This window comes from Jaculus jaculus, chromosome 2 (assembly GCF_020740685.1).
Source record: "Jaculus jaculus isolate mJacJac1 chromosome 2, mJacJac1.mat.Y.cur, whole genome shotgun sequence".
In the NCBI taxonomy this organism is placed as follows: Eukaryota; Metazoa; Chordata; class Mammalia; order Rodentia; family Dipodidae; genus Jaculus; species Jaculus jaculus.
Genome location: NC_059103.1, coordinates 71,019,478 through 71,045,929, shown reverse-complemented (window position 1 = coordinate 71,045,929; position 26,452 = coordinate 71,019,478). Strand labels below are relative to the sequence as shown.

The following is a 26,452-nucleotide window of genomic DNA, read 5'->3' as shown; positions in this document are numbered from 1 at the left end:
GAAGAGTGAGACAATCCTGTAGCTGCTCAGATCATGAAGGTGGATGCTTCAAAAATCTAAATTCAGCAGTGAAGTCCTGGAATATTCCTTGTCTTCAGTCCAAGTTGGAAGGCCGATGAAATTGAATTCCAGTGTCTGAGGACAGCAGCAACAGAGCAGATATCTGCACCAGTGAGTAGTATAAGGAGCCAGAATATAGGCTTCATCATCTCTTAGGGGTTCTTTGTACATAGTCCTTCACCAGAATGGCCTCCCTCTCTGGTGAAAAGACTTCCTCACTCTATCAATCCTTATTAAAAATGTTCTCACAGATCTGCACAAGAGACATTTCTGATTTGTGATTGCTAATCTAATCATGTTCACAACGTAACTTGTGGTCATTAGTTTAGATTGCTTGGTCTCCAGCTGACAGCAATTTTCAGAGCTGACCCTTGCTGGAGGAAGTGTGTTGCTGGGGGTAGGCTTTGGAGTGTAACAGCCAGCTCCGCCTTGCCAGAGTTTAGCTTACTTTCTTGTTGCTATTTTCCACCTGCTATGCTAAAGAGGTGATGTCCAATCTCTGATCTACCTTCTCTTCCCTGAAAACATAGATTCACTTTGAAACTAAGCAAAAATTAAGACTTCCTCCCATCAGCTAGTTTTGGTTGGGTAATTTGACCCAGCAATAAGGAACTAACTATAGTAGAAACTCAAGTGTCATGAGTCCAGCCTTCATCACCTTGATACCAAACCACATCTTTAAATTAATACAATAACAAGGTCATGATTATGCCTAATATACAATTATCTCCTGTAGAACCAGAAATATACTATACTTTTCCCCCATCCTCCAAATACACAGCACAGTACCTTGAAAAAAATGCTTAGTCTCTGGTATATAATGATTTAAACATGATAATAAAAAATTAACAACACTTAACTAATGGTATTATCTCAATTAATATTGTATTACTTAGTAAAATAATGAGGAAAACATGCAATATCTTCTTATGCATGTATACATATGCACACTCAACAAAACAGGAAAGAAATACACATAACCATTACAATCCTTATTTCTGTAACTGGTCCCATGGCCTTAGCTGGCATTTATAATTAATTACCTTCTTCTTCTCTTCTTCCTCCTCCTCCTTCTTCTTTCCATTCTGTATTCTCTCCATCTTCATGAAGCACCTCAGCAGGCCTTGGTTCTTGTACTTTTCTTAGTAGTCAACTGTCACCATCATAATGCTGCTATTCAAGCAACCCTAGGGTTAGGCAAGTCACAACAGTGAGCATTTATTTCTTCAAGTGTGATAGTCGCCTGGTATTAGTCAGTAAGCTGGAATTGGCCTGGCTGTCTGACGGGCTCTGCTGCTCTGCGTCATTGTGACTAGGGTGTGTGGAAGTTCACTGTAAAGACAACCCCACATAACACTGACACCACCTGCATTTTGCCATGTGCATTGTTATTCCATTGGTCATAGTACACCACAGAAAAAGTGAAAGTCTAGATTGCTGATGACCAACAAACAAATATAAATTTTGTGAGGTGGGAAGGTGATCGTTCTATGTGGGGTGATGGCAAGAGAAGCAAATATAAATTTTGTGAGGTGGGAAGCATCTCCTCCAACATAAAGTCATGAGGAGGAAAATAAAATCTAGTGTGAATAAATTTTACAAAATATATCATTTAATATTTAATATTCAATTAATATTTTACCATTTAATATTCATTTTTCACAGCAGGAATATAGATTGATAAAAGAGGAGAAAGAGTGATGAAAATGGATAATACAATTCCTGCCATCTTGGCTCTCTATAAACAAACAATAAATGCTGAGGGAAATTCACATTTACTTACTGAAGTGAAGTGTGGTTCAGTATAGATTGGCATAAATTAATTTAATAACTTTATAAGCAATTATAATAGCATAATGTATGTAATATATATTTTTTCTGACAGTTCTATTTATTTTCCTCATAGATAGTCTATATGGGCTGGTGTGAAGCCCGCGAGCAAGACCCTCTGCAAGACCGTGTATACTCGCCAGCATTTCTTGCTTTGAGGGGCTCATGTCTTTACAAGTTCCCAGCACCTCCAGTAAGTGTTTTATTTTTGTTTTTCCCAAACATGCAAGGTTACAAATATGTTCACAATATATTAGGACTTGAATAATATTTTAAAAGCCCATCATTAATGTATTTTGTAATGAAGTCATAAGAGGTTTAGAATACAGTTAATATGCCCCTAAAATATTTAACCAGAGGTAAACTCTTAAAGAATTTATAAGGCATTATTCTAAGTGAACCTGAAAATAATGTATCGAATCATAATTGTGTTAACACCTCATGAAAATAAGGGGAATTATATATTAAAAAATGTATATAGGTAGATTAAGTTACTTTAAAGTTTCAATAGCCCACATGCCAAGTAACCTTGTATTCTCAAAGACACACAAGTGCCATTTTTTGTGTTTGTAGCTTTTAATTACTAGCAGTAAAATATTGACTTAATTTTAAACTATTATTAATACAAATGCTAAGTAAAACTGAAAATAATCACATTTGTTCATCTAGTATCAGTGTATGTAAATTTAGTTAACCTCTGTAGTGTTAAAACTTTAAGTAAAAGCCTTATGTGATGCTAAATGACATAATCCCTACATGTTCACATGTGATGCTGCAGAAGGAGGAGCCAGCGTATATGTCCAGCCTGGTATACAGAGTGACTCTGTCTCAAAGCATATAGTAATAAATAAACTAAAAACATATAAGAAAAATAAAATTATTAAAAAAATCCACCCACATTTAAATAAGACTCATTATTGTCCAAAAATGAGAAATGTATTCTTGTGAATCTATTCTCATTACTATAATATATGTTGATAGAAATCAATTTTTTAAAAGGAATGATTTATTTTGTCTCACAGTTTCAGAAGGCTCAGGCCAAGGTCACTTGCCTGTTGTTTTGAGTTCATGGCAGCACAGAACTATGTGGGGAAGGACATGGCAAAAGAGGATGCTAACTTGATGTCATCCAGGAAACAGAGAATGGAAGGTTCTGGATACAATATGTCATTACAGAGTATACCTTTGCTGGCCTTCCTTACAGATTTCACTTTCTGAATGCTCTACCACATCCCAGTTACAGATTTCATTTTCTGAATGTTCTACAACATCCCAACAATAGCACCACAGGCTGGAGACCAAACCTTTAATGCATGGTTCATTAAGCTATCATTTAGGATTATCAGGCAATGGTTATCTATATTGTACATGTCTCCTTAATTCAAATCACTAGCATTTTTATATTAAACACCTTGTTCTCTCCATGGGAGTTTGGACTAAGTACATGTACATTTCTATTGTTCAAAAGCTTTGCTTTGCAAACATGCTCCTTACAGAGCAATGACACTCAATAAATATTTATCAAATATAAATTCTAAATGCCAGGCTATTCACTGACAAGGTAATAATACAGAGGATCTAGTAATTTTCAGGTCTGACTTGCACCTATTTTTGATGTATGTGTCTATACAAAATTCAAAGCACCAGAACGAGTGTTTTCTATCTTGTACAATATTATTTTGAATATTTTTGGTTATTGGAGAGATATAATATTTGAAAATAAGAAAGTGAATTAACTTCCTGTAATGTTAAGGTCTTTACAATATTATAAAATGTCAGTATGTTATAAAATGATAAGTATCTTGGAATGCCTTCTTAATATAAATAATATATTTAAAAATTGAAAACAATGTTGATATCACATATTCTTCTCTGTGTTCAACAAGGAGAAAACCAAAAAAATATGTTATAGTTATAATTTAAATAATTACCATTTACATGAAAAATATATATATATATAATATATATATATTATTTTAAAAACATAAAATGTAGGCAAGTTGCATATAACACTTTTTTTCTCAAAAATGAAGATAAATCATACTAACACTTCAAATAAAGGAAATTCAACCAATATGGAAGAAATTTTGTGAAAATAATCAGATTGAGAAACTTAAGAAATATTTCTGTGAATGTTTCATGTATGCACTATAATAATACAGATTAAATAAAGAGTGAGATAAGAGCTATCTTACAAAAATATAACATCTTTTTTTCTTGTCTATTAAAGGTGACTACATGGGACTGGACCCGAGCAGAGAAAACATTCTCAGTTTATGAAATTATGTGCAAGATTCTCAAGGTATGGTCAATAAGTAACAGATATTTTGATGAAATTTCTCCAATAAATAATGAAGTTAAGTTCATCATTATAACATGGATAAATGAATATAAGAGAAAATAATATAAACAGAAATTAAAATAAAACTTTACAGTAAAAGGCAAAAATAATGGGACTCAAAAAAAAAATCAAAGGTACTTAGAGAACCTGAAGTACCCACGGGCACATACGTCGGATCTTTAGTTGGAATGGGCAGGCATAAGAGTTGCAATCGCCCATTATGTAGCACCAAGTTCAATTAAAAATGTCTGAACTTGAGACATGTGTGGGGAATGGGGCAGTAATCCCTGGACTTTGAATGCTGAGGCATGAGGATAGTGATTTTGAGACCAGTCTTGGCTACATAATGATCTAAACAAAAGTACTCTAAAAGTAACCCTCAGTTGCCACCATTTTTTTCTGCCCTAAGTGAAACACAGAAGAAAAAACTAGGGTCTTTGAAATAGAATATGTAGCAAAAGTGTTTTTATCATAGGGTGAAAACAATTCATTTAATGTACTAAACAGTATGCATCACTTACAAATCAGTTAATTTCTATGTATTATACATGATTGTTACAGTAGCAACTTATTAAGAATTTAATAGGGCTGGAGAGATGGCTTAGCGGTTAAGCGCTTGCCTGTGAAGCCTAAGGACCCCGGTTCGAGGCTCAGTTCCCCAGGTCCCACGTTAGCCAGATGCACAAGGGGGCGCACACGTCTGGAGTTCGTTTGCAGAGGCTGGAAGCCCCGGCGCGCCCATTCTCTCTCTCTCCCTCTATCTGTCTTTCTCTCTGTGTCTGTCGCTCTCAAATAAATAAATAATAAAAAAAAATTAAAAAAAAAGAATTTAATAAAATTTCAAATAGCTACTAAAGTATTTATTAATAATTAAAGTGGGGATGGCTGAAGGAATAATCTATGACCAATTTGTTTCTCTTTGCTTTAAATCTTATAACACATATTCAAGGTCTACAACATGAAGTTATATATGTGTGTGTGTGTGTGTGTGTGTGTGTGTATGAGTGCTCTCTATGACTTCATCAGTCTTGTAATTTTCATGCCTGTGAAGCCAGTACCATGTAGATTATTCTTCCATGTTTTGTGGCCAACTGAGGATGAAGCCTGGCCCCTTCCCTTATACATCAGCTCCAACAGCCTCTTTAAGACTTTCAGGCTTACCTTGACAAATACATCTCTAGGCAGTTGCCTTTAGCTTTATTCCTTTAAATGAATTGTATTCTTATAAAATAGAACTTTGGTGGGTGGAGTTTTAAAATTAATATTTTAAAAAATACTAATTAATTTGAGAGAGAGAAAAAGAGGGAGAGAGAGGGAGAGAATGGGCACACCAGGGCCTCCAGACATTGCAAGCAAACTCTAGACACATGCACCACCTTGTGCTTCTGGCCTATGTGGGGCTTGAGGAATCAAAGTCAAATCTTTTGGCTTTGCAGGCAAGTGCATTAACCACTAAGGAATCTCTCCAGCCCTCAGAGTATCTTCTGTTTTGTCCCAGTGCAAGACAGAGGGTGCTTCTTTCTTAAAATATTACTGCTTTGTTGGCTTTAGTCTCCTTGTATGGAATTTTAAAGTAATATTTCTTTCTTCCCAAACTTCACATTTTCTTTAATATCCTTTTCCTCTGCTTGTTATTCTCATTTACTGTAGATCTGAGGAAAAATTGTCAGCAGATATCATGGTACAGTCAGAATTCTGGACTATCCTGAAATTTCCTCTACCAAACTTGGTGCATTTTTCTTCCTTTCTTTCTTTCTTTCTTTCTTTCTTTCTTTCTTTCTTTCTTTCTTTCTTTCTTTCTTTTTCTTTCTTTTTTTTTTTTTCTGAGGTAGGGTCTCACTGTAGCTCAGGCTGACCTGGAATTCACTGTGTAGTCTCAGGGTGGCCTCGAACTCACAGAGATCCTCCTACCTCTGCCTCCCAAGTGCTGGGATTAAAGGCATGTGCCACCACACCCGGCTTGGTGCATTTTCTTTAAATTCAATCTCAATCAAGTTGTCGGAAAATTAGCAGAATGTACCCAGTTTCTTTACAACACTTTCACATGGACTGCCTCTGGCCAGTTCTTCTTTTATTTATTTATTTATTTTTGTTAGTCATGTACACACTCGGTGTGTAAAAAGCCCATGTTGGTACCATCTTTACACTTATCCCTGTCCCTCCCCTCTAAGCAGACCCTCCTCTTTGGGGTGCCATTTATAGCCATGGGGATTGTGGGTTGTGCATTGTGGGGGTTGCAGTCAGATATGGGGAAGAGGCAATATCTCTGTGCATAATGTCACAACTTGTGGCTCTAACAATGTTTCTGCCCCCTCTTCTGGGAATTTCCCTGAGCCATGTTGGGATCATTTTAGGTCTGTTTCAGTGATGAGCTCTCAGGAGCCTCTGTGTCTTGTCTCTGGATCTCTGGTTTGGTAGGAGTTGAGTGTTCTATGTATTTATCTCCTTTACCCTTGTGCTGATACCTGGTTCACCAAGAAAGCAGCACCCTTGCTCATTTCCCCAATTACTTTATTGTTTCAGCTGGGGCCCTGATAAGATGTGATGGGATGATTCTCTCCTCAGGTTCTTCATCCATCTGAAAAAGAGTAGCAGATTTTCCAACAGAAAGTGAAGTCAGCATCAAATAAATGAGATAACCATTATTAGTTCAAAGAGAATTTAATACGTATAGACCCTCTTGTAGCCCAAGATGGTGGGAGCTTGATACTAGAGAGTGAAGTCATGATTTGGATATGATTCTGACTTGTTTCCCAGTTCTAGCTATGGTTTTGGTTCCATTGGGAAGATCTGTTAGCCAGTCCAAGATTAGTTGGTTACCCACTATGGCTGTGTGCCACTATTGCACTTGTGTATGCAGCACATCATGTTGTTTGCTGCTGAATAGTTTAGACCTCAAGTTGCTTTGACAGATGTTGGCTATCCACACCACCCCCCAGTACCTCATATGGTACCTTCTAGCCCTAGACAAGCTAACTGACTGGGGACTGACTATCTTTCCAGATTCTATCCAGGTCTCTCCATATTCCATACCAAAAGTATATGGTATCTTTGGAAACAGAGTCTTACCATTAACCTTTGGTGGGCAATCAAGTGCTTTGAAGAAGTCTCCCTTCTTTCTTCCATTCAAAAGCTCATTGTGAATGTTAACCACATCCTGGTATTAGGAGTTACAGGCCAGTGCCAAGGGAAAAGAAGGAAGAAAAATGTAGGTAATATAATAAAGAAAGAAAGGAGAGAGAGAGAGAGAGAGAGAGAGAGAGAGAGAAGAGAAAATTAATGTTAGTCTTTATCATATACTCTCCAGGTCCCTTTGGGTCAGGTGTATCCTCTAAGGACCTGATGAATGTTCAATCATTTAGTCTGTCTTTGAGGATATAGGATTTTATGGTACCTGTTCCATTTGGGTCCAGTTTTGTGCTCCCCTCCACCCATACCCTCCCCTCCAGCCCCACCCTCCCTATTGTCCTGTGCTAGAGATGGCTATTAGGTATGTAAACATCTCAGGCTGACCCAGATTAGCGGTAACAGATGAGTAAAACCATGCTATGACTGCCTAGCTGTGATTGGGTGAGCTTGTTGAGATGATCTGTTCTATGTTCAACCATTTTTCTGCAAATTTCATTTTGTAATTTTTTCTTACCACTCTGTAAAATTCCATCATGTAGATATACCACATTTTGGTTATCCATTCATCTAATTATGGACATTTGTGTTAATTCCAGTTTTAACTATTATGAATTGAGCAACTACAAACATAATTGAGCAAATATCTCTGAACTGAGGCATGGAGTTTTTAGGGTAAATGCCCAGTAATGGAATAACTGGGTCTGTTGCTAAATCTATAGTCCACCTTGTTAGGGGTCTCCATATTGCTTTCTACAGTGGTTGTACCATCTTACATTCTCACCAGCAGTGTACAAGTGTTTCTATTTCACTGCATACTCACCAACATTTGTTTTCATTTGATTTTTCAATGTTTGCTATCCTTATTGGGGTAAGGTAGAATCTCATAGTTGTTTTAATTTGCATTTCCCTGATGGTTAGGGATATTGAACATTTTCTTAAGTGTATGTTAGCCATTTCTATATCTTCCTCTGAGAACTCCCTGTTCAGTTCTCTGCCCCACTTCGTGAATAGGTTGTTTGACTTTTATTGTTTAGGTTTTTGAGTTCTTTGTAGATTCCATAAATTAGGCCTGTGTCAGTTCTATAGCTGGCAAAAATTTTTCTCCCATTCTGTGCATAGCCTATTTGCTATGCTTTTGTATGTTTTCTAGTGGAAAAAGTTTTCACCTTCATGACATCCTGATGGTTGAGTGATTAGTTCCTGAGCTACTTGGGTTTTGTTCAGGAAGTCTTTGCCCACTCCTATATCATGGAAAGTTCCTCCTGTTTTTTTCTGCCAGTAGTTGCAGAGTTTCTGCTCTTATATTGAGGTCTTATATTGAGATCCATTTGGAATTGGTTTCGGTGCATGGCAAAATGTGTGGGTCTAGTTTCATTTTCCTGCATATGGTTAACCAGTTTGTCCAACACCATTTGTTGAAGATGCTTCCTTTTTTTCCAGTCTACATTGTTAGGGCATTTGCTGAATATCAATTAACTGCAGTTACTTGATACAATGTCTGGATCCTCTATTGTCTGGATTCTCTATTCTGTTCCATTGGTCTATAACCCTGTTTTTATGCCAGTACTTATATTTGTTACTATGGCTTTGTAATATAGCTTTAGATCAGGTATGGTGATGCCTCCACAGGTATTTCTTTTGCTGAGGCCATGCTTGAATATCTGTGGCCTGCTGCCATTTCATATGAATTTTGAGATCATTTTTTTTCTATCTCTGTGAAGAAAAGTATTGGGATTTTTACTGGTATTGCATTAAATCTGCATATTGCTTTTGGTAAGATTGCCATATTCACAATGTTAATTCTGCCTATCCAGGTACATGGGATGTCTTTCCATTTTCTCATGTTCTCCTCAATTTCTTTTTGTTTTTATTATACAAGTCTTTCAAATCCTTGGATAATGTTATTCAAAGGGTTTGTTTGTTTGTTTTGTTTTGTTTTGTTTTGTTTTGTTTTGTTTTGTTTTTCAAGGTAGGGTCTCTCACTAGTCCAGGCTGACCTAGAATTCACTATGAAGTATCAGGGTTGTCTCGAACTCACGGCAATCTTCCTACCTTTGCCTCTTTCTCTGTATCTTTATCCTTTGCATATAGAAAGGCTACTGGTTTTTGTGCATTGATTTTGTATCCTGCTACTTTGCTGAAGGGATTAATCACCCTTAATAGTTTTACAATGGAAGTTCTTAGATCACTTATGTATAGAGTCATATCATCTGCGAATAGAGATAACTTCTTCCTTTCCAATTTTTATCCCTTTTATTTCTTTCTCCTGACTTATTGCTTGAGCTATGACTTCCAGTATTATGTTGAAGAGTAGAGGTGAGAGTGGACACCCCTGTCTTGTTCCTGATTTCAATGGGAATTCCTTTAGCCTGTCCCTGGTCTATAATCCTGTTTTTATGCCAGTACTTATTTTTGTTACTACGGCTTTGTAATATAGCTTTAGATCAGGTATGGTGATGCCTCCACAGGTATTTCTTTTGCTGGCATTAAGTCTTATTTTCCTCTGAAATCTCATGAGCTGAGCCTTCACTGTCTTTGTCTCAGCATTCTGGCCTTTCAAATTCTCATTAGAGTATTCCATTAAGGTCTACTTAAGCATTGTAGGGATTTTATAGATTAAATTTTCAAACTCTCACATTATTCACATCAATCCATTTCAAAGGCCTACAAGCTCCACAGTCATGTTTATCACAACAGATATACTCCTTGTATGGTATATCTGTATTCCTCGCTTTCCTGTACCTGTGACCAACCAGAAGCAACTTCATAAAGATGGCTTTATTTCACTTACAATTTGAGGTTACAATCTATGATGGTGGGGAGCACACAGGGTCAATAACTTGAGATGACTAATCATATTCAGTCTATATTAAGAAAACAGGGAGATATGAATACTACCACTCAACTCACTTTCCCCTTTAATTCTGTCTGGGCCCCATATCCATGGAATAGTACTGCCCAAAGTTAGAGGGGATCCTTTCATCTCAATCAAACTAATCTGAAAATTCCTCAGAGACATTCTAGGGACTTATTTCCATGGTGATTCCAAATCCTATCAAATTGTGAACAAGAGATTAATCATCACAGTTGGAAATTTGTATTCTACTTTTCGAATTATTTGCAAATATTTCAGATTGCATTAATTAGTGTATACTGTGAAATAGAACAAAACTATATCCAGTCCTTAATCTTTTTTTTTAATTGTAATAACTTTAATATTTAACATATTGCAAATTGTTCATGTTACCATTAAGTTACATTCTTAACCTCTTTTGTGGTATTATCAGTAATCACTGTGAGGTCATAAATGCACTAGTCACTCCCTGTTAAGAATATTTTAGCATCTCTTAGTGAACTTATCTTTGTATCTCTCTTCTCTCCATAGTCTCTACTGACAACTATTCAGTCCTATTAAATCAATGTTTTGATTAAGCCAAATGAATCAAAAATTCTGTCTTTCTGTGTCTGAGTTATTTTGCTAAAATATAATGGCCTCCTGTAACATATACATTGTTTCCTCTGCCTCTATTTTATGTTTTATTTATTTATTTATGTATTCATTTATTTGAGAGAGAGTGTGAGAGAGAAGCAGATAGAGAATGGATATGCCATTGAAAGAGAATATGTCAAAGTGGTGTATTGTTGTAGTTAAATTTTGTCATTGGGGCAAATATCAGGCCAGAAACAGCTTATGGGAAGAAAGGGTTTATTTAAGGTTTATTGATTCTAGGGACATTTTACCTGGGTAGAAACTGGCTCTCTTCTGTGGATCCATAGAAAAGAGACACATCTAATACAAAGCAAACAAACAGCCAGAACTGCCACTGGCTGTTTGTACACTTTAGGGCTGAACAAAAATATCTTCCCCCAGTGACACCTCCTCTAGAAGGCTGCCAGAGGATTAAATTTCAAGCATTATCAGAATATCTCAGGCTACGGAGAAATGCAATCACATTCAATCCACCACAGATATAGTTCCTCTAATGTAGTTTAAAATAAAAGCAAAACTAAACAAATTAACAGGAAAATGGAAGAATAATGACTATATAAAATAAGCTGTAAGAGAAACAAATGTAAAACAAAATGACATATGAGGTCTGGAGAGATGGCTCAGTGGTTAAGGTGCTTGCCTGCAAAGCCTAATCATGTATGTTTAGGTCCTCAGTGCCTATGAAAAGGTAGATGCACAAAATGTCAGATACATGTGGAGCTCATAGCTGGAGGCTCTAGTTATGCTCATTCTTTCTCTCTGTTTTTCATCTGTCTTTGTCTTTCTCTGCTTGCAAATAAATACAAAAATATAAAAATAAAAAATGACAAAAGATATCAGAGTATATTGATATCACTAGGAAACTGCTAAAGATTTGTTAAGGCAAATTAATTCCAGAGGACTGTGATTTATATGAAGGATTATTTTCTAATAGAAACTTATGATGATGACAGCTATCAATTGAAAATATTGCAACTTAATGTTAAAATTACTGCTTTTAAAAACAATTACTTGTAACCTCTTAGTAAAGAGCTGTTATATGATGAATTTATTTATATTAGATTCCATTTATAAAGTGACAGTCCTTAAAACTTTTATGAATTCTTTCACATTTTATTGTCATTTAAAATGGTGATGGTTCTTGGTTTTAAATGTAATGCTTTGAAATTAAATTGTCATAAAATGTTTAAAGTCCTTATAAAATTCTAAGCTTCTAATGCTTTTCCACATGATCATTTTTCCGCTTCCCTGGTGATGCAGGAGAGATTTTCCAGCTGTGCCGTAGGTTGTAGTGTTGCTCTCCACGTGAGAACGTGCTGATTCATTCTAACTTTTGCCTATTAAAAGCCAGAAAGCCTACATCACGACCACATGTGGTGGCACACACCTGTAATACCAGTACATAGAGGCAGATACCAAAGATTTATGAGTTGTAGGCCACCTAAGCTATGTAGGGAATCCCAAGACAACCTGGGCTACATAGCTAGACACTTTCAAGAAACAAGAAAACAAGCAGGAAAATAATTCTTCAAGGGTAGTCATTCACCATGCAAACCCAGAAATTTCAAATATACCTACTTTCCTAATCCAATAGAATAACGCCACTGATAAACATCATTTCATTTTATTTCTGCCATTCTCTTGGATTTATAATATTTCAACAATGTAACATCTCATGACAGTGAGCTCCATAAATTCACCATGTGCTATGTGGAATACTATCTGGCTATATTCTGGGTTTTTACACAGACATCTTTTAAGCCCTGACTTATTAATTAATTAAGTCTTATTTTCCAAAATGTGTCTTAATGGCCTGTTTCACTGGAAGCTCAAGGAGTCCATTGATCGGTATTTTTCCCTGCTTCACTCGCTTCCAGCTGGAAATTACGATCCCACTATGATGCCCTTATCTAGTAGCACATATTTTATCTCATATTATTTTTTCTTTGTGTTGCGTTTTATGGCAGGTGTGAACAAACTATGAATTTTTCATAATGTATCCTTTCTGTAACCACTCTGATTATTCCCAAAAGGTTTTCTTTATGTTATAGATTTAAAGTTATATCTTTATGATGCTTTCATATAGCTCCTAAAACAACTGAAGGCCCTGTTTTAAAACCAGACAAGCATGTCTCAGCAATGCAATGTGGTAATGTCACTTGCCTCATTAGGGAGTTAATATGCACAAACTGAACAATCCCCTTTTCCAGCGTTTCAGGTAAAAGTCACACACACACACATGCACACAAACTAAATTAGCCTAGTCCCAACTCTTCCTTTCTCAAAATCCAATTATTGTTTGGCTGTTCTTTGACCTTCTAAGCAGCTCTCAGAGTAATATGAACATGAAGGAGTATAAGCTTCTGGGTTCTAGAAATCTAGCTCACTTCCTTCTGAAGCAGAACTGAGATGTTATTCTAAAAATAAGCTCAGAGGAGTAATGCTTAAAAAAACATACTTTTACTATAATAATTTCAATAAATTGTGTAAGGATAGCTATAATGTATTTTATGCAAATTTCAAATAAATATAAAATATGAAAAGAAATAATTAAAATAAATGGTGAGTTTTCTTTCATAATAATTATCTGCTTAGCAAAATTTTGGGTGACCAAATAGATGTTTTCAGACAAGATAGAATGCTAGAAAATAGGTTTTGCATCCCAAATCAAGTTGGTGTCAGTTTCCAGAAGGGAATTATTTGCAATCCTCTATGCAAATTAAATTTCTTCAGGTTTATTTCAGATTTTCCATAATCTTTCTAAACTTAATATGTCTGGGACTTCTGCTCACAGAAATTTTCTGCATCACAAATTTACTACAGTATATGATAATGAAATGACCTGACTTCCAAAACTTTAGTCACTGCTTCTTTTTTGTTTATTTTTATTCATTTGAGAGTGACAGAGAGAGAGAGAGAGAGAGGCAGAGAGCGAGAGAGAGAATGGGTGTGCCAGGGCTTCCAGCCACTGCAAATGAACTCCAGATGCGTGTGCCTCCTTGTGCATCTGGCTAACGTGGATCCTGGGAAATCAAGCCTCGAACCCAGGTCCTTGGGCTTCACAGGCAAGTGCTTAACCACTAAGCCATCTGTCCAGCCCTAGTCACTGCTTTTAAAATTAGTTTTACTATTAAGGGAGAACAGCTGCCTTCTCCTTTGAAGGACTTCATTCATTAAGGATAAAAATAGATCAACAAAACTGACGTAGCCTTAAAACTCACTTTTAATATTTTTTGTAAGTGATGCAATGGCATAGGTTACAGTGCTGTTTTTGTTTTATGTCATTTCAGTGTTAATAAAATTAACACTTTGTTACATATTTTATCAATATTTATTCTTTTGCTCTTGTCTTTAAAAAATATCAGCATATATGATTAATGTTATTTATTGTAGCCACTTGGTAATGTTAATCAAATATGCTTTACTTGTTATTTGACTTTTGTGTATTATCAAGAATGGGACAAACAGCTCTACTTCTAACCAATCTTCTTTGCAGAAGCAGGAAGGGAAAATCTTAGATGTTCTAGGGCTCTTGGTACAAGTGTGGGACATGAGACACTGGGGAACTTCCTTCATGGCTGGCTGCTCTGTCTGTCCAGCCTGCCCTTGGCGCATGTGCTATTGCAGAGTTGTGAAGTTTTCATCAAATGTGTGCTCTTTGATGTGGGCTTTGAAACCAACCAAGTCTTGTGTTTCTTTAGAAAAAAATTACATGAATTTAAATTATTAAGTTTAACTTATGAATTGGATTATGTTGTCTGTTTTTCCTGCTTTCAGCTAGGATGTTTTGAAATATTTAATTTAATTAATTAATTATTTGTTTATTATTTATTTATGAGAGAGAGAAAGAATGGGTGCACCAGGGCCTCTAACTACTGAAAATGAGCTCCAGATACATATGCCATCTTGTGCATCTGGCTTACTTGGGTTTGGAAAATCAAACCTGGGTCCTTAGGCTTTGTAGGCAAGCACTTTAACTGCAAAGCTGTCAGCCCAAGTTTAAAATTATGTATATGTAGGGGTTAAAGAAATCTATGATCAAGTTCTGAAAAATCTGAAATATTTTCCATTGAAACATATTTTTATTTATTTATTTATTTGAGAGAGAGAGAGAGAAAGTGACAGAGAGAGAGAGAGGGAGAGAGGCAGATAGAGGCAGATAGAGAATGGGTGTAGTACCGTCTCTATCTATTGCTAAAAATCTCCAGATATATGCGCCACTTTGTGCATCTGGCTTACATGGGTATCAGGGAATCGAATCTGGGACCTTAGGCTTCATAGGCAAACACCTTGACTGCTAAACCCTCTATTCAACCTGACACATAATTTCAAAAATAAAACATTGAAATTATAGTTTTGTAATTAAATCCACTGCAGTTGGCTTTTATCAAGATTGGAACTGCTCTTTGTTTAACTTTCTTTTTGCCTTACTTTAAGAATGTAAGTATTATTGGGATGTGCCACTCATGATATAAAAACTCTTTATATAATTCTGAATCATGTGTACCTCAACGTGTTTGAATGTGTCTATTATATATGTGTGCATGCATCTGTTTGTGTGTATATGTGTGTGTATACATTTTGAAGATACTGGGTGTAATGTTTTGAAAATGATACCTAATTTTTTAAAAACATTTTTAATTCATTTATTTATTTATTATAGAGAGAATGGGCATGCCAGGGGCTCTAGCCACTGCAAACCAACTCCACATGCAAGCACCACCATATGCATCTGGCTTACATGGGACCTGGAGAATCTAACCTGGGTCCTTTGGCTTTACAAGAAAGCACCTTAACTTCTAAGCCATCTCTTCACCCCCACATCTAACTTTTTACATTGCTAGATAATAATAGTCAGAAATTTTATATAAACTGATGACTGTTAGGAATATATCATCACTGCTTATTTTTAGAAGTAACTTTATAACTTTTAGTATTCTGTAAGTACATTCATATTTTAATCTTCCATTATGTATTAAGCATTCTTTTGTTCCTACATATCTGGATATTATTGAATATCTGCATAAATGATGCTCAGATTCCCTGGGCTTGTATTCTGATGTCACTAATCAACATTTCGATGAATACTAATTATCTTTAGTTCAGAATCCTTATCCTTGAATCAGGAACAATAATCTCAGCTTCATTCTAGTGTTAGTAATGTGAACATGTGTGCTTAAAAATATGCACTCAATAACCAGTAAGCTCATGTCAATGACTTCACACTCTCATTCTTCAAATGGGGCTGCTTATGGTGTGGTGTTTAGTCGTGTGCACTGAAGCAATATCTTTATGTTTGTCCAGTATCCTATGAATAATGTAAATTTCTTATAAACCTAAAGACTTTGATGTGTTTTGCTTGAGTCCAAGTAAGTATTTGGGTTATTTGACTCTTCTGTCTTTAAAATCAGAGGAAGTACTGAAAATTTAGAGAATGAATTCCTGTTTTTGTTGGGAAGTTGGCATTTGACTTTTTTTGTAATACTTGATAGTCCCTTTTGCCTAAATGTGCACCACACATTAGATAAAAAGAAATGGAAAGGCCCCAGTGACCAGAGACGCAGTTGCTACTCAGTGACAGCCTTTTTGGGGACCACATCCTACACTGAAGCCATATGTACATGACCCTCTTTGGAATATGAGAGCTTAGGGAAATCTCTTGGACCTCCTGTAGCATGCAAGCAATAGCAAAGGTGGAAAAAGTGTCCTCCCTGTCTTGTTGCCTCTGTGATGTTATGCCCATGACCCTCACTGTGAGAATTTTGTGGATAGTGGTAACCTCAACCTCTGTGTCCCTTCAACTTGATGGATCATCTACTTATAAGCATGCCACTGAGAGGAGGAATCCAGGTATTCAGTGAGATGGCACCTTCCACAAGGGTTTGACTATGGCAGGTAGTTTCATCTGAAATTTTGTTGAGCAATCCAGAGAGTGAGTCAAATTGTACCTCTTGACACTGTCACAGAATTTGCAAATCTTATTAGGAAGTTTTGTGCATACTCTTTGTGCTTTGGTATCTTGTTTTGGGGACAAAGGCTAATAAACCTTGGTTTTCCAATCTGAACAGTATAAAATTACATTCATATTATATGCCTCAGCACCCATATTAACAGCTGGCTATCAACATCATACCTGTATCCCTAGTACAGTGGGAAGTGAAGACAGAATAATTGCTGGTCAGCCTGTTTGACTAAAAACAGCAGCTCCAGATTTAATAACAAACTTTGTCCCAAGATAACATATGGATGAGTGATAGAAGACACCTGACATTCTCTTCTGGTTTCCACACAGTATGCATGGGGCACATGCATCTGTTCAAACACATGGATATAGCATATACCACACACATACACATAACCACATACATATACACACATGTAAAAAATAAAGTAAAATTAAGTGAATGCCATGAATGTTATACAATGAATACATTCCATTTTTCAAATTGGTATGAAGTGTGATACCAAGGCATCATTTTCAGGCCCTTCTTTTGCATAGAGACACATTCAGATTACATAAAGTGGAATGTATGGGAACCCAGCACTACAGACTAGGATAATCACAGAGTGGCAGGTGCTCTGTCCACTCTTTTGCCAACTTCCTTTAGAACCACTCTCTTCCTTTAGCCTTCCTTTCCCACCAGCCCCAATTTGACTGTCTGTGAGTACAGCATCTTAGGGAGGGCCCTAGTGACTTGGAGTACTTGATTTCAGCACAAAGGTGAGAATGAAATAGGATGATCACAGCCTGGCCTGGCCTGTGCTCATAGCCCCATCTACCTGGCAGACTCACTCACATCAAAAGGCCTGCAATTGATGATATCCTCTCCACTCCTTCATAATGTCCCTAGGACAGGTGTTCATGCACTAGAGAGCAGTAACTTGAAAATACAATTTAAATATAAATTCAATGTAATTAAGCTTCATTGTGTTTGTTTTTAATCCTGCCCTACATTTCTGCTTCTGGCAAAATGTTCTCAAGTAAACAGAAATCATAACCGTGTTAGTGAAAGATAAATGCCATAGAGTATTATTGACTGAGCTGTCAATTTATAAAGTAATACACTACTATGCTATAAATTGCGAACTAGGTTATTTTTGACAGGATACTATGATTTGTACTTTATAAAATCAATCAGAATGCTTATATGTTTACAAATATGTATAATTAAACATGAATGAATACACTAGTCAATAAGAGTAGCATATTTTAAGATATCAGGAACAGAAAAGAATTATATACTTACAAGAGGAGAAAAGGAGAGGAGAATATGTTTATTTCAGACACATAAATTATGTCTCTGAGTTTCCCTATATTCAGTCTTCATTATCTCTGCTTTTCCTATGCTATATAAATTAAGTTGTACATTTGTTTAGTTATACATGTATGGAGCATTTTTTGAAATATTTTATTTATTTATTTATTTATTTATTTATTTATTTATTTATTTATTTATTTGAGAGGGGCAGATGGGGAGAGAGAAAGGGGCTCTAGACACTGAGCAAGAACTCTAGGCATATGCAACAACTTGGGCATCTGGCTTATATGGGTAACTAGGGAACTGAACCTGGGTCCTTAAGCTTCACAGCCAAGTGCTTTAACCACAAAGCCCTTTGCATTTGACTATTTATTTACTTGCAAGCAGAAAGATACAGAGAAAGAGAAAGAGAGAGAGAGAGAGAGAGAGAATGGGTAAACCAGGTCTTATAGCCACTGCAAATGAACTTTAGACTCATGTGCCACTTTGTATATCTGGCTTACCTCAGTACTGGGGAACTGAACCCAGGTGCTTAAGCTATACAGGCAGGCACTTAGCCATCTCTCCAACCTTGTCTGCAGCACTATACATATCTTTCAATTACATTCTATATGCATGTACACATAATGCATAATTTGATTTCATTCAATAGACACTTTTAAAATTGATAAATATGCCATAATTGCACTTGTGAAAGGAAAGTTAACTTTGAAATAGGTTTTAATCATTATATTATTTTGTAGAAAATTGAGAAAGGTAAAGAGTTACTAAGAATTACTCAATAGTCTTTTATAGAAACTTATTCTGTATCTATTCCCAAAATCTTACCAGTTGCATTTCACTCAATGCTTTTTACATTCCAAAGACTGAGGCTATCCAGCATGCTCCTGTGCTTTACAAACAAGTGCATTCAATGCCTTCTGGATACTTGCATGCAGCTATTTAATGACCTGTAGACATCTACCCCAAACATCCATATCCACCAGTAACCATGTTAACTTTCTAACTGCTCATCTCCAGTGCTTTGGAGTCCACTATGAAAGCTCTCTTTTATACCACTTATTTGATTTCTCAGCAAATTACATCCCCTCCACTGGCAGGTTTATTGTCAATATGGCTTTTATAAGAATCCTATCATCACTCATCTGAAACCCTGCCTTAATCCTCTCTGCACCAAATAACAAGATGCTGTGTAGGATCTCCCAGTACACCAGTCCCCTAGCCCTCCTGTCTGCTTCAAATTTGTTATCTGTTCTCCCAGCCCTCTATCTATGACTGTTTTCTCTTCCCTCCTATCTTAAAAAGTGATTTATTTATTTATTTATTCATGTGAGAGAGACAGAGAACAAGAAAGGAAGAGGCAGATAGAGAGACAGAATGGGCTCGCCAGAGCCTCCAGCCACTGCAAATAAACTCTAGATGCATGTGCCACCTTGTGCATCTGGCTTACGTGGGCACTGGGGAATTGAACCTTGATCCTTAGGCTTCACTGGGAAGCACTTTAACTGCTAAACCATCTCTCTTGCTCTCCTCTCAGGTCTTTCATCACATCCTACCTACAGCCTAAGAAAGTGGCAGTGTGCCCTGAGGTTAGAACTCCCTAACTTTAACATTTTTCTTATTTTATAACTTGCATTATCCCTCTTAAGCCAAAGTTCCAAAATCAGAAATGTCACTTGTTTTACTCAGTAACATGCCCCCACATGGGAACAATGTGTGGCTCAAAACAGGCAGGCATAACTTTCTTGACTGCCCACTGTATACCTATTATAGACATAGTAGGCTTAAAAAAAGACTTTCTGAACTAGTGAGTTATCTAGTGTTGAACCCCCTGAGACTATTTTCACAGTGATTTGAATTCTTTAAAATACATGAAATAGTTATGAAACAGACAGCAACTAAAAATAATCTTGAACCCAGAGTCATTTTTCTATAAAGAGACTGAAGCCCAGACAGTGATGATATCATTCATAGTAATGAACACTAATTAAAGAATTTGGTGTCCAAACTTTGCCTCCATCAAAATGTGTAGCATTGGGCTGGAGAGATGGCTTAGCCGTTAAGCGCTTGCCTGTGAAGCCTAAGGACCCCGGTTCGAGGCTCGGTTCCCCAGGTCCCACGTTAGCCAGATGCACAAGGGGGCACACGTGTCTGGAGTTCGTTTGCAGAGGCTGGAAGCCCTGGCGCGCCCATTCTCTCTCTCTCCCTCTGTCTTTCTCTCTGTGTCTGTCGCTCTCAAATAAATAAATAAATAAAAATTTAAAAAAATGTGTAGCATTAAGTGGATCTTTTTCATGAGAGCTTTTTGCATTTCTTACAGTGCCCAGCACTTTTTAAACCTCCCCAGACAGCACACTAATGTGCTGTGCTAAGACAGATGAGGAACTGTGTGATTTTAGGTGACAAAAGATTCCTTTCCTATTTAATATTGGTTACATACATGCATAATGGCTTTGACTACCTGAGAGATTCAAAATCAGTTGGATAGGTTAAAGTGATGAGGTATTAAGATAATTAAATGCTAGAATGCATCATACCTGTGAGGATACCATAATATGTTTCAGTGTGTTTTATTTCAATTTTGTTTTTATTGAAAACTATGATATGAATATACCATATTTTGATCATGTTTCTGTCCCATTATCCACCTTTGTCTCCTCTCCATCTCCCCCACCCCCTGAGGACACTCATCTTTCATGATGGCCCTTCCTGTGTTTTATTGTCTGTCTTCTCTTGGCTTCTTTATCCTCCATGTCATAATGTTAATGAACCATGCTGGTCTTGTATGGGTATTGGTAACCACTTGGGGTCATGAGTGCTCTATTCCTTCATGTAAAGAGGACAGTGCTCCAAAGTATACCTATGCTTCCTGTGACTCTTACATTCTTTTTGCACCTTCTGCAATGCTCCCTGAGCACTGGAGTGGGTGATGGAAAGCTCATTTAGTATACAGTTGTTGGCAGCCTCTCCTTTTTTTTTTTGGTTTTTCGAGGTAGGGTCTCACTCTGGCCCAGGCTAACCCAGAATTCACTATGTAGTCTCAGGCTGGACTCAAACTCATGGCGACACTCCTACCTCTGCCTCCCGAGTGCTGGGATTAAAGGCCGGACAGCCTCTTCTTTTATACTTTAATGAGTTTTAAGTCTCCTCTGTGTCTACTGCCATCTCCATAGAGAAGGTTCTCAGGACAGCAGTAAGCAGCACTCACATTCATTCTGCCACTTGCTCTGTATTGTTCTGTGAGCACTGGCTGGTGTGATGGAAATGACTCATCATTTGCTCAGCACTGGTGTTTGCTGTCTTGTCATTTGATATATGTTGAGTATCCCTAACATTCACTGCTATCTATAAAAAAGAAGTGAGATCAGCATTAATTAAAGAGAATAAACATATAAACATATACACTTAGATGGCTGTTTGATGGGCATGTTCCTTACAGGGTATATCCCCTCCAGTGTCTATGACCTTTTTCTAGGTCATAGGCTTTTGACTTGGTTCTCAGTACTAGGCACAAACTCCCTCCAACTGATTAGGCCTTATATCCTATCTGAGAGCAGATGATTACTCCCACAATTTATGTGACACTGTCGCAGCTGTGGGTACATCTTGACTGGCTGGTTGATTTTGTTGCTTGCAGTAACCACTGCTTGTTCACACTGTTGAAGATTTTTCTCCCTCCAGTTTACATGGCACTTTCTAGCAATATGACAGCTGACCACCAGGGAAACCGCTTCCATTTTAGTTTTTGCTTGACTTCTCTATGACCTGCCCCTCCCCCCCCAAAAAAAAAACACATGGTTACTTGTTTAGTCATCAGATTTAGACTATTTTGTTTTATAAAGATGAAACTAAGAGGTGATTTGATAATTATACTCTAGGGTGTAAAAGCGTATATTTAAAACATAAATTGGTGTCCATGCCTTGGAAAAATAAAAAAGATGATAAAAATAAATAAAGTAGTGGCCACATCATTTTGATCACAATTGAAGAAAGATTATATATATATATATTTGAAAAAGATATAGTTGCCAACAAGGAACACTGGAATCTTGAAGAATGAACTTCAGAATATTGAAGAATGAACTTCCTATAAATGTAGAGTCTAAGAGTTACTATTTTATTCTTTTAATATTAGATTTCCATTTAGATGTAAGATTGTTTTCCTAGAAAGGACCAAACCACTACCCATGTTTTTTGTTTTCTGTTTTTATTTTTGTTTTGTTTTTTTGCTTTTTTGAGGAAGGGTCTCACTCTAGCCCAGGCTGACCTGGAATTCACTATGGAGTCTCAGGGTGGCCTCGAACTCACAGCGATCCTCCTACCTCTGCCTCCCGAGTGCTGGGATTAAAGGCGTGCGCCACCACGCCTGGCCCATGTTTTTTTTTTTTGTTTGTTTGTTTGTGTTTTACTTCTTTTTACCTTCTGGTGTCCCTATTTAGAGCTGTCAGAACTGTCCCAGCTAGTTCTCTAGAAGACTATAAGACCTCTGCCTATGGGTATGCTAAGTGTGATGAGAACATTTAGTATGATGTCAGTTTTAGAGATAGAATATTAGAATTGAAATATGAACAATGAATTTTATAGCCATTACTTAAAACCATTAATCCCATTAAACAATTATGAAAGTGATCTCATTTGATATTGTGGAAAAGTTACCTTTCTGTATGTAATTCTTTAATATTTGCTTTTCTAGTAATTTTCTAGTAATGCCTCTTTATGGTAGTAAGACATCTTTGCTTTATAAAAACAATGTCTTAAGGAAATTATTTTTGATATTAATCAAAATAAAATAAAGAATATTAAATAAGATATCAAGAATTTAAATCAAATATAATGAATAAAAGTTACATATAATACTTCTACTTCTCTATGTACTTTCACAAAGGTATTCTATAAGGATAGTTACCATTTGCAGGTGGAGAGCACATCTCCACATGCATTCATTGTCTTTGTTCAAACTTCCTCTTAATGAGCTTAGTGTTTTACCCTACCATCCAAGGCTATAGGAGCTAAATCTAAGATGGTTAGCCAGTGAAGAAGCAGTAAGTCATGACATGCTCATAAAGTTACCAAAACAATCATTGGGAATACCATAAATGGGGAGAGGAGGACTGAGAAGATGGCTCAGTGATTCAAGGTGCTGGCTTGCAAAGCATACTGACCCAAATTTGATTCCCTATTACCCACCCAAAGCCAAATGCACAAAGTGGCATCTGTATCTGAAGTTCATTTGTGGGAAAGAAGCCTTGGAGTGCTATTCTCTGTGTCTCTCATAGAGAGAGATCCTCCCCCACCTTTATCATGTATGTGTGTACACACATGCACACACAAATAATTAATTTTTGTTTTGTTTTCTGAGGTAGGGTCTTTTTCTAACCCAAGCTGATCTGGAGTTCAGTATGTTGTCTCAGGGTACCCTCAAACTCATAGTAATCCTCCCACCTCTGCCTCCCAAGTACTGGGATTAAAGGTGTATGTTTGAGAAGGACAGGGATTTGGTTGAGTCAGAATATTTCTTCCTTATGAGAGATGTGGAAAACTAGCTTGAGTTTGTTTGGTTATCAGTTAATGTATTTGCTTCTGTATCTGCTAAATTCTACTGACATACTACCTTTTTGACTCCCATTTATCTGCAGAATTAGAAATCTATGGGGATGAAATCTAATTTTATACTATGAATTCCAATTCTGATGAGAAAAATTTGCTCATGATAATTATATTATTGCAGTCTTCTTCTACAGATTTTAGAACCCCTGAATATTCAGTATATCAACTTGTTTAAATATTTGGAACTTAAAAATCATTTTGTTTATTTAGAACATCATTCATGGTTTCAACCGATCCTTAAAACAATGGTTTTAATGTGTGCATACTTTGAGTAATGTGAAAATCAGCTAAATGTACCCATCTTTTCAAATACATATGAGGCTTTGGTGAACATATTCAAAATCCATTTTTCAAACTTGTGAAGTGTACAGTGCATAACTGCTATCTAAATTCAGCCTATACTGTTGTAGTGCAAAGGTATATCCCTCACATTTAGCTACCACTTCATGTCCACTGGTAATTCTCTTGACTTCTAACTACCATTTTACTCTTATCTTCTAAGAGAAGAACATCTAACTTTTGTATATTTCATAATCCAGTGATCTCGTGTTTTCTTGTCTTTCTGTGTCTGACATATTCTATTTAACATAATCATTTTGACCTTCTTAAACCTTCTCTCAGATACACAATGTAAAACAGAAGTATATCTGAAACAGCACTTATAACATAAGATATAAATGATGTTGTTCAACTTTATTAATGAGTAATAATAAAAACCTATAGAGGGCTGGAGAGATTGATCAGTGGTTAGAGGTTCTTGCTTTCAAAGCCTGAATGTCCTTGTTCAATTCCCCAATGCTCATGTAAAGCCAGATGAACAAAATGGTGCATATGTCTGGAGTTAATTTGCAGTGTTAGAAGACCCTGGATCACCCATACTCACTTTATCACTTTCTGTCAATCTCATTGTCTCTCTTTATCTCTCTCAAATAAATAGATAAATAATATTTTTAAAATGCACAGAGACTAGACTTTAACATTTTATGGATATTTATAAGCTGGGACACTCGCATGTTTGTGTGGATACACATAAACACATAGCACACACATTTCTATAGAAGACAGGTAAGTCTGATTTGTGTATATCATGGACATTTCTGACAAGCATGTTACCTTTACATTATGAATCTCTCAGTTCCTCATGTTAACAAACAAAGCCTGACCCCTTATTTATACTACATCATCTTTTTTTTTTAATTTTTATTTATTTATTTATTTGAGAGCGACAGACACAGAGAGAAAGACAGATAGAGGGAGAGAGAGAGAATGGGCGTGCCAGGGCTTCCAGCCTCTGCAAACGAACTCCAGATGTGTGCGCCCCCTTGTGCATCTGGCTAACGTGGGACCTGGGGAACCGAGCCTCGAACCAGGGTCCTTAGGCTTCACAGGCAAGCGCTTAACCGCTAAGCCATCTCTCCAGCCCTACTACATCATCTTACTGAGCTGGATGACCCTGTGTCCTTTTGTATGTGAGTTCCAGATGGACATGGGACTCACTTAAATCAGATCTAGATTCTTAACCACAGTTAATATCAGGCATGGTCAATGTTATAATTATCAGTGGCATTAGGACATTATGAAGAACCTAATAAGTACAAGCAACTCTTAAGTGACATAGTGGCATCAACCCATTTATCCTTCATAAGAAAAAAACAAAAACAAAAACAAAAACTTCAGTCAGACAGTCACCATTAAATATTTTTCAAATATGACAGAGAAATTAAATAAATGATAATATTGTCATTCAAATTTGAATCGAATGACTCCAGAACTGATACTATTGAGCCCCAGACATAGTGGAGAAATCCCAGGGAAGAAGGGAATGATGTGTTTGTGTACTACTTACTCTGCCAGAAATATACTTATAAATCAAATTTATGGATGATCATAAAGTTTAGAAACTATATTTGAAGAATATGCCCAGTTATATCAGCGAGGTGGTAGTTTTTAAAATATATATATATTTTTTATTTATTTGAGAGAGAGAGAGATTGAGAATGGGCACATCAGGGCCTCTAGCCACTGCAAATGAACTCCAAATGCCTGTACCTCCTTCTGCATCTGGCTTATGTTGGTCCTGGGGAATTGAACTGGTGTCCTTTGGCTTTGCAGGCAAATGCCTTGACCACTAAGCCATCTTCTTCAGCCCGGTTATAGTTTTTTGTTTTTATTTTTTTTTCTTTTTCTTTTTCTTTTTTCTTTTCTTGTTTTTTTTTTTTTTTTTTTGGTTTTTCAAGGTAAGGTCTCACTTTGGTCCAGGCTGACCTGGAATTAACTCTGTAGTCTTAGGGTGGCCTTGAACTCACAGCGATCCTCCTACCTCTGTCTCCCAAGTGCTGGGATTAAAGGCGTGAGCCACCAAGACTGGCTGTTTTCTTTCTTTTTATTTTTTATGAGGAATAAAAAAGTCATACTCTTTTTTCCAAGATAAAACAAATGAAATACAGAAAAATGAATTGTTTTACATTGAGAAGTCTCACAAATACACACAAATCAAATTAGTTTATTTTAATTTTAACTTATTTTTAAAATAACTGCTTTGAATCTTGTTTTATATTTCTATTTATGCATTAGCGAGAGAGAAATAGAAAGAGGTGGGAAAGAGTGAGGATGGGCATAACAGAGCCTCCTACCACTGCAAAAGATCTCCAGATGCAGGTGCCAGTTTGCGCATATGACTTTACGTGGGTACTGGGTAATTGAACCCAGGCCATCAGGCTTTGCAAGCAAGTGCCT

The 26,452-nt window shown here is 36.6% G+C and overlaps 1 protein-coding gene across 4 annotated transcripts in view; it reads left to right on the top strand.

The window, feature by feature from the left end:
• Sntg1 (syntrophin gamma 1) overlaps positions 1 to 26,452 on the top strand; it is a 922,134-nt gene that overhangs the window by 824,873 nt on the left and 70,809 nt on the right. For all 4 annotated transcript variants that reach the window (XM_045143328.1, XM_045143330.1, XM_045143327.1 and 1 more), the window contains 2 exons: positions 1,967 to 2,083; positions 4,121 to 4,192. In XM_045143328.1, coding sequence (XP_044999263.1) covers positions 1,967 to 2,083; positions 4,121 to 4,192 — 189 coding nt within the window. The remainder of the gene's footprint in view (positions 1 to 1,966; positions 2,084 to 4,120; positions 4,193 to 26,452) is intronic.